This window comes from Heterodontus francisci, chromosome 17 (genome assembly GCF_036365525.1).
Source record: "Heterodontus francisci isolate sHetFra1 chromosome 17, sHetFra1.hap1, whole genome shotgun sequence".
Lineage (NCBI taxonomy): Eukaryota > Metazoa > Chordata > Chondrichthyes > Heterodontiformes > Heterodontidae > Heterodontus > Heterodontus francisci.
In genome coordinates, this window is record NC_090387.1 from 30790594 (window position 1) to 30799636 (window position 9043).

Sequence of the window (9043 nt, forward strand, 5' to 3'; positions counted from 1 at the left end):
AATTCCAGCCATTACCATTATGCAACTGACTTTAAAGAGGGTGCAGAAAAGATTTATGAGGATGTTCCAGGGATGAGGGACTTCAGTTACATGGGTAGATTGGAGAAGCTGAGGTTTTTCTCCTTAGAGAAAAGAGTAGGTTGAGAGGAGATTTGATAGAGGTGTTCAAACCATGAGGAGTCTACAGACAGAGTAGATAGAGAGAAACTGTTCCCATCTGGGAGCTGGCAAACTTTTCAAAGAGATGGGTTGAGAATCAATTTAAGGCGAAATGAGGAATACATTTTTTTACATAGTGAGTGGTTCGGATCTGGAATGCACTGCCTGAGAGTGTGGTGGATGCAGATTCTATCGTGGCTTTCAAAAGGGAGTTGGATAAGCACCTGAAAATAAATAAATTTGCAGGGCTATGGAGAAAATGCAGGGGAGTGGTGTTACGACTGAGTCAGGAGGAGTGTACTGTTTTGTCTAGTTCCACTTCTCCACAGGTGATAACATATATTTAAATGTTTATCCAGTTACCAATACAGTCAATCATAGACTCTATTTTTATCCCAGAATAAAATACACCAACCAGGTTTCTTTAATAAACAACAAAATTATCAGTTTATTATCAAACAAGACTTATCCAGTGATGAAGCAAAGCATTAACACAGAGATTGCTATATGAAAGTTCCCTTTTTACCTTGCCCACTTTCTCACACACGCACACCGGTTAACAGAAAAATAAAGAGATTTTCTCTTTTGAGATCTGTTACAAAAAAAAAGACAAAAAAAGAATACTTTGGCCAAATACTTGAAGAAAAAAAGAGAAGATATGGAAAGATGCTGGTTGTCCCTTTTTAGTCTTGTGTCCCAAATGCTCATAGTCGACTGTCACTGGGATCTTCCTCGAACAGGTCTTTTCAGGCGACGTTTGAGGATCAGTTTGGCAGACCTTTCAGGAGAAATGCGGCAACAATTTCAGTCTGTTTCTTCCTCTTACTTCTCAGGGCTTCTTTTTTTTTTCTTTAATGGGATGTGTGTGTCGCTGGCAAGGCCAGCATTTGTTGCCCATCCCTAATTGCCCTTGACTTCTGAGTGGCTTGCTGGGTCATTTCAGAGGGCAGTTAAGAGTCAACCACATTTCTGTGGGCTGGAGTCAATGTAGGCCGGACCAGGTAAGGGCGGCAGATTTCCTTCCCTAAAGGGCATTAGTGAACCAGATAGGTTTCTTAAAGAGATGGAAAAGCTGGTAAACTTTTCAAAGAGATGGAACAAGCTGGGCTGGGTGGCTGCTCCCTTGGCAGGTTTTCTCCAACTGTTTTTTTAACACTGTCCACACCCCCAACTGACTGTCCAAAGCAAAACCAAAAACAATCTCTGCAAAAGCAAAACTCCAAACAGCAGGTCAAACCTCCTGACCATGATAAGTCTTGCCTGTCACTTCTCTGTAAACATCTTACCCAGATCAAAAAGCCCCTGCTGGGTACTTATCCTTAGACAGGTGACTTCCAGTAAGGGTTGTTTATTTATCTTAGCAGGTGATCTCCAGTAAAGGTTCTTAACAAACCAAGTCCAAAGGACCTTCCGATGACCTTTTCAAAAAGAAAACACAAAGTCCAGCATCTATGGAATCCTTTTCAATTTTCCCAAATAAAACAATGTCTATAATTAATATTCAACAAAAAAGGAAACACTTTCATAACAGTGGGAATAGCTGAGTTACTCTTGCACACCACCGCGCACACATGATGGGCTGAATGGCCTCCTTCTGTAACCATTCTATGATTCTATATAATATGGCACATCACTAAGATTCAGCCCTTGAGATTGAGACTGGGATATAGTGAAAGCTCAATTATCTCACATCATGGCTGCTCTCATCGTCCTTTCCCACTCCCAGGATTATGAAAATTGGGAAATAATTGTGATTCTAGTGTATGCTTTTGATCATGCATATCCTGTATTTTGATTGTCCTTTATGATATTGTCAGTCTGGGTATTTGTGTTGCAGTTAGTCACTCTGCTTCAGATCTGATGAATTCTATTTTATTTCTCATTAATGTCAAATTTTTGACCAAAATCCGATTCCCATGGTGTGGCAACCCTACCCTACTTGCTTCTAGTCTCCCAATATTGTCTTGACTTCCTTGAAAGTTTGAGCATATGATTGGTCAGTTTTGTTCACAGTAAGTGCCATCACAATTGTGACCAGTCATTCTGCCTCCCAGAAGAAATCTATGATTCCTGTGGATTGGATAACCTAATGTGGACTGTGCCATAAATGTTCTAGACATTTCCACTTCAAGATCTCTAGGCTGTTGCCATGTCTCCAGCTGCAACTTAAGAGTACTGTACTCAGTTCTGGTCTCCATATTACAAAAAGACCAGAGAGGCACTGGAGAAGATGCAAAAAAAAAAGACTTAGAAGGATGATACCAGATCTGAGGTTATAACCATCAGGAAAAACTGAACAGGCTGAGTATCTTTTCTGCAGAAAAAGGCTGAGAGGATCTGATAGGAGGTCTTTAAAATTAGTAAGGGGTTTGATAGGTAAATGTAGAGACGATGTTTCCACTTGCAGGGGAGTCCAAAACTAGGGCCCATAAATATAAGGTAGTCATCAATAAATCAAGTAAGGAATTCAAGAGAAAGTTTGTCACTCAAGAGCAAATAGTAGCGATGCATTTAGGAGGAAGCTAGATTGTACATGAGGGAGAAAGAAATCTAAGGATATGTTGATAGAACGAGATCAGGTAAGGTGAGAGAAGTCTCATGTGGTATCTGTTGGACCAAATAGCCTGTATCTACGCTCTGTAATTCTGTGTAACTGTTGAACCTCCTTTCTTTAACCTGTCAGCAGTATTGTGCAACTGAACCACTTGTGTACCTATTGAAGATCTTGATAGGCAAGCTAGAATGGTGTATGCAAAGCACTATTTCATAATCTGGGAACTCACTTCTGATTTCAATTCCTCGGGAGTTATTACACTGCATACCACTTTATATTGTTTCTGTATATCTGATCAACAGTTAAATGTTACACAAAATTAGATCTTGAAGTAATAATCTGTTACATCGCTATCACACATTGGGCTGAATTTTTGTTTACCTGACCTGCTGGGAGCAAGGATGGGTGGGTTGGGAAGTACGTTTCCAAAGGTTGGAGGAACCTTTAAGTCTGTATTCCGTCTCCAAAGCATGTGCGTGACATCACTGATCTATTCCCCACCTGGAAGCCAGTCTAATTGACAAGCTTGGCTTCCAGTCAGGTGGGGAACCAGTCAGTGAAGACCACAGGACCAGGTAAGTCCGTGCCAGGGTTGGAGGTGGGTGTCAATCGCATGGGTTGTCCGTCCCAGGGTCCCAGGAACGAATTGGAGGCCAGTGGGAAGGTGGCAGGGATGGGGGTCTTGAGGTCAGGGGTCTCAGGTGGAGGGTGGGGTGGCAGTGGGGGAACTGGAGGCCTTTTTAAAAATTCTTTCATGGATTGTGGGCATTGCTGGTAGACCAGCATTTGTTGCTCATCCCTAATTGCCCTTGAACTGAGTGGCTTGCTAGGCCATTTCAGAGGGCAGGTAAGAGTCAACCACATTGCTGCAGGTCACATGTAGGCCAAACCAGGTAAGGACAGCAGATTTCCTTCCCTAAAGGACATAGTGAACCAGATGGGTTTTTACAACAGTCGATGATAGTTTCATGGCACCATTACTGAGACTATTCAGATTTTTATTAATTAACTGAATTAAAATTCTATCAGCTGCCATGGTGGGATTTGAATCCATATCCCCAGGGCATTAGCCTGGGCCTCTAGATTACTAGTCCAAGGATGTTACGACTACACCACCATCTCCCCTGATGGCACATTCGAAGGCCTCATGGGGGAAGATCAAAGGCCTGATGGAGTGGGATTGGAGGCTTGGAGCGGGTCAGAGGGTTCCTCTGGCAGGCACACTGGATCCAGGAGTTAGGTGTAAAGACACCCACCTCCGGGATCTACCAAACCCTCAGCTGGATGTAGGTGCCGGGTTTCCCGATGTTTGGGAAACCTAGCCGACCAGAATTAAAGACAAAAAGTTGAATGACAATGAGGTTCATATTTAAAGTACCAACCCACCTCCTTGGAGCAGGTTGACTGGCTGCCCATATTCCTGCTTCAATTAAAGCCAGAAGTGGAGCATGTTGAAGAGGCGTTTTGGGCTGGGAATCTGATTTTTAAGACTTTAATTACCCCCACCTGATAAAACCCTTTTTTTTTAGCTAAAATCCCCAAAATTCCTGAATTTGACAATAGTTAGAATATATTCAACACTGGGAGTAGGAAATGAAGATGTTGCTATCAGTCTCGAGGGGATTTTTTTCAGACCTTTGGTCAGTTACGTTGTCGATCCAGTGTAGGGAGATTCATACTGTGATATCTTCATGTCATAACTAACCTGAGAGTATTCAATTCTGTCGGCAAGTACAAAGCATCCTATTTCTCCAGCTCAAAATCACTTTGATAACCATGAAAACAAATTTGATTTCACAAAAATGTCACGTTTTCTAAATGTTTCATTTGAATATTGCTGCAATTATACCAAATCTGAAAGTGTTCACTTTTTAGAATTGATGACTTATCTATGCTGTCTATTTTATACTCAATAAATGATGCTTTCACCATGTTGAGCAGCTTAATATCAAACGTCTGCATACATTATAACTAATGACGTGCACTTAGGCAAGCTGTTAAACAAATCTGTCTTAGTTAATAGCACTCTTCATCCTTGCAACTGCCATTCATAATTTACATCAAATACATCCAGAAGCAATAAAACATCACTTACCTGTAACGAACACTGGTGCAAATCACTTGTAGTTCTATTTTGTGCCAAACATATTATGCAAACAAATCCCGAGGCTTTTTAAAAAAAATAGTCATAGCATATGGAATATAGCACCTTCAGTACAATATGATTGTTATCTGAATAGTACAGAATATTTGTGATTATTTTCATTTGCAATTTTTTATGGTACATTATCAGAACTAGGAGAGAGCATGTGATAGGTGCAACTTGTGCTATTGGTTTTGTCATCATTTTTTAGGCATGAACAAAACAATATCCATTTCATTTTCATAATCTGGACCAAAATGGAATTCATTTCTATAGCAACTCTTTCTACAGTGACAACTTCAATAACCAAAAAAGGCTGTACACACTCTAACCAATGTTCCCTCCTAGTTAGGTTCATGCATTCATGCAGCTCAATCTTTAAACCAACCATGGACATAGACCACAAAATCATGAAAAAGAACACAAATTAGGGACACTTGTTTTGATTTGCTTTCACCTTAAGCCTACCTTGAGCTCCATTCTGCACATATCAGTGTTAGAGACATCAGAGATATGCATTTGCCCATTTTGCACTGCACATTTTTATTGGATTTGTGTCTAAAAGGCACTGAACTGATTCCAAATACACTGTATAAAAACAGCACAACTATGGTAATTCAAGAATGAGATTCCTAGCAGGAGCTATGAATTTAAGATGTTGATCTGCTCATGGCAAAAAATGGGTTATGGGGGGCTCAAGATAGGTGATAGTCAAAACTAAGTGTCCTTGATTTTAATTTTAATGCCAGTCATTTTTTTTTAATTGAAGCTATATACTTCAGACAACATGAGGCTCATTTTAATTCCTGCTGATCAGATACCAAGAGTTAAAATGGAGCAGGTGATTCTATACCTACCCCTATCTGGCCAACTTAGATTTGAAATTGCAGGCAGCAAGGACACTAGCCCAAAGCCAGCAGGGTCCTTTAAATATGCAGATCAAGCTCTAATGATGTCATTGGGCCTCAACTGCTATTTTAACTTGAGGCCTGAGCAAAACTCTCAGGATCCAGATCCAAGGCCAGAAGTGATGCTGCTAAGCGTAGGTTCGTGATTTTTTTTAGAAGAGGTTTCCTGTGGCCAGGACGAACAGGAGTGCCTCCCCTGCCCTAGACTTTCCTCCCTCCCCCAACTGCGATACCCCATCCCAAGAAATCCAATGCATTTACCTTGCACTGTGAACCATTCCAACAAGTGCCTGGCGATGGCCTCTGAGATACCTGATTTTAACTGACAGCTGAGCCTCTTTGCTACCAGTCCAGGACGGGATAGCCACTCATTAGGTCACATTCCTGCCAGGAGTAAACATCTATATTTCCACGTGCCAAGTGTTCTTGCCTGAAACCAGATATCTACAAGCACCACCTAATCTGAAAAGTGATCACTTTGCACCTGCCCTACTTCACAGAGTATAATTATTTATTCTTGTATGTTAAATGCACCATGTAATATAGCACAGAAACAGTTTTCAAAAGCTTAACTCAACATCATTTTTTCAGTGAAACTTAATGATAAAACGTATTTATGGAAACTGTTTCATGATTTCACAGCAGCTTGCACACACAGGAAATATTTCACCTGCATCACATTCTTTTACTCTTCAATGCCTATTCTGCTGAAAATAACAAATTCATAGACAAATTTAAGACAGTAATTCTGATTAGATATATATAATTACTTATAATAGTAGCAATGTTTTCTTTGATTCCTACAATTTTTTCTTTTCACAAATATCAAGTCTTTTTTTTAAATGAGTCTCACACTTCAGACGTGATGGGCTGGACTTTACCAAGCCCATGACGTCAGGGTCCATGGCTGGGGTGGAGTGAGGGGAGCGGGATGTGTGGAAGATTGTTCCAACAGAGGCCGGCCATGGAGGCCGATGCTGGGAGGGCCCAGCCCGATCCTTCCGGCAGTGGCGAGGCTCTATGGTGGCCCCCCCCCCCCCACCCCACCACCGCTGGGTGACGGGAACTGAACTACAATGTTTAAATGAACAGAATGAATAAATTTAAATAAACTTAGCCGACACTCCCGCGCCTTCAGTTCCCCGTCTGGGGAAAGCTGGTGTGACACTGGTGAGGGAGGGGACAGAGGGGGGGGCGGGTGGGGGAGATAAAATTTTCAGTGTGGGGGTGGTGGGGTCAGATGGTGGCGTGAGGGTGGCGTAAAATTGAGCAACAGGCTCTGGGAGGCCTAACCGCCCCGATTCCGCCTCCGACCAAGTTTACGGAGGTCCCGCAGGGAGGGGGGAGGCGGGGGGGTAGAATCAAGACCCTTAAGTGGCCACTTAACAGCCACTTTAGGGCCCTCGCCTGCCTCCATGGGTATTTTACCCATGGCAAACGGGTGTGCCGGGGACGTGAAAGGCCGCCCAGCGATAGCTGCCGGCCTTTCTGCACCCCGGGGTGGGGGGTGGGGGGTGGTGGTGGTGGCCTGGCATTCGGCCACAGGGTGCCCGATTGAGGGCCGCCCCTGCCTCCCAACAGCCCCCGGATCCAAGACGCCCCCCTCCCCCCAAAGACCACCCTAGCCTCACCAGGGCACGACCGATTCCCCTGGTGAGGCAACCCAAACTTACCTTCAGTCCCGGCTCCTTGATATCCTCCTCGGTCGGCTGGGCTGCAGTCCCAGCAGTGGCCACCGCTCCCAGTGGCACTGCTGAGACTAAGAGCTGCCGGCCCGCTGTTTAGCCGGCAGCTCACTGAGGCGATATCTCCTCCCTCAGGTGGGTGGAAGTCCTGCCTCGGGCCAATTAAAGCCGGGGATCCGTAAAATGCGGGTTCGGCACCAACATTTACATCAGAGTCCGACTCCCGTCCGCCCACTGTAAAATTCCGGTCAATGTGTGGGGGATGGTGGGAAGGGGTGAACTTTAAACTTTGTGCAGTCTTGTTGGGGGGGGTTGCGGTTGCAGGTCAGATTTAAAAGGGAAGTGTTTTGGGGAGAAGGGCAAATAGTTAATGTAATTGTTATTGGGGGTGGGAAAGGGGCATTAGAAATTTATTTGATAAATTTTGGTTGTGTATCTTTAAAAATTTAAATACGCCAGCCGAGCTGGCTGCCCTTTAAAAATGGCGCCAGCGCCTACGCGCAGGCAACCCACCCCCTCCATGTGATTGGGGGACGAGCCGCCCCGGCTATTTAACTAAGCCACCGCGCGGGAGATTGCGGTGGCTCTTTTGTGCGCGGACCACCATTTTTTAAGCTTGCCGCTGAGATCAGTGGTGAGCTCTTAAAATCTAGCCTGATATTTCAAAGTGGCAAAAGTATAAAATGAAGCTTTCTTCCTACCTGGATCTATAAATCTACAAGCATCTCTTACTCATCAAGCTTCATTACCACAGCGATTAACTTTTAATTGATCTCCGGATGCAATGCATAGTTACCAGTTAGGGAATGTGGCTTTAAAGGCCAGGCTGTATTACATACAGATCCAACCTCACATTAGACTAAGAGTATAACATTCCTGTCATTATAAAACAATGTATCATCCAACTTAACATGAGCAGCCTCATGGTGACCCACCAGTGGTCTGAAAAACATTGTACACACCAAAACTAATTGCTTGTCCACATACTTGTAGAAAAAAACTGACTGTTTCGCATTTTTTTATCATTGCCTACAGCTCACTCCGCTCAATGAGAAGAACCTTCAGCAGCACAGGGAACTTAAGAAAGCCCAAGCCTCTCGCTGCCAACTGGAGCTTCGATTAGAACTCTGCACCCTTGGAGTCCAGACTGAGCCTGGCACAGAACACATTTACCTTACAACCACTAAAGCAGTTTCAAGAAGATTTTTTAAAATCTTTGTCATGGTATTCCAAAACATATTTGAATAGACGATTGTGCAACAAAACAGAAATTAAGTGCAAGAAAACTGAGTTCAAACATCAAGTGGCCTGACAGCTCAGATACAAAAAGTCAACAAAAAAACATATTCTCACCATTCCCTAGAAAAAGCGGAGTGAAGTTGGTTGATGGCCATAGCACTAAACGGATAGAGAGCGAATTGGCAGCCCATCTTATACCATGTCTGACTTTCTTATCCATTGGAATTCAATTTCAGGCAAATAGGCTGTTACATACATTAAAATTAAATAGCTAAATGGCCAAATTTGGCAGTACTTTTTCTAAACCAATTTATTTCCTAATTCCCCTTTGATTAATGAGTCCTTGAATTTGCGC

General features: G+C 43.2%; 1 protein-coding gene across 1 annotated transcript in view; it reads left to right on the forward strand.

Annotated features, from left to right (window-relative positions):
• Window positions 1-8608, forward strand: part of LOC137378580 (early endosome antigen 1) — a 1009825-nt gene extending 1001217 nt beyond the window's left edge. Inside the window, exon 41 of the mRNA XM_068048885.1 lies at window positions 8479-8608. Coding sequence (XP_067904986.1) covers window positions 8479-8572 — 94 coding nt within the window. The 3' untranslated portion in view covers window positions 8573-8608. The remainder of the gene's footprint in view (window positions 1-8478) is intronic.
• Window positions 8609-9043: the final 435 nt, after the last annotated feature.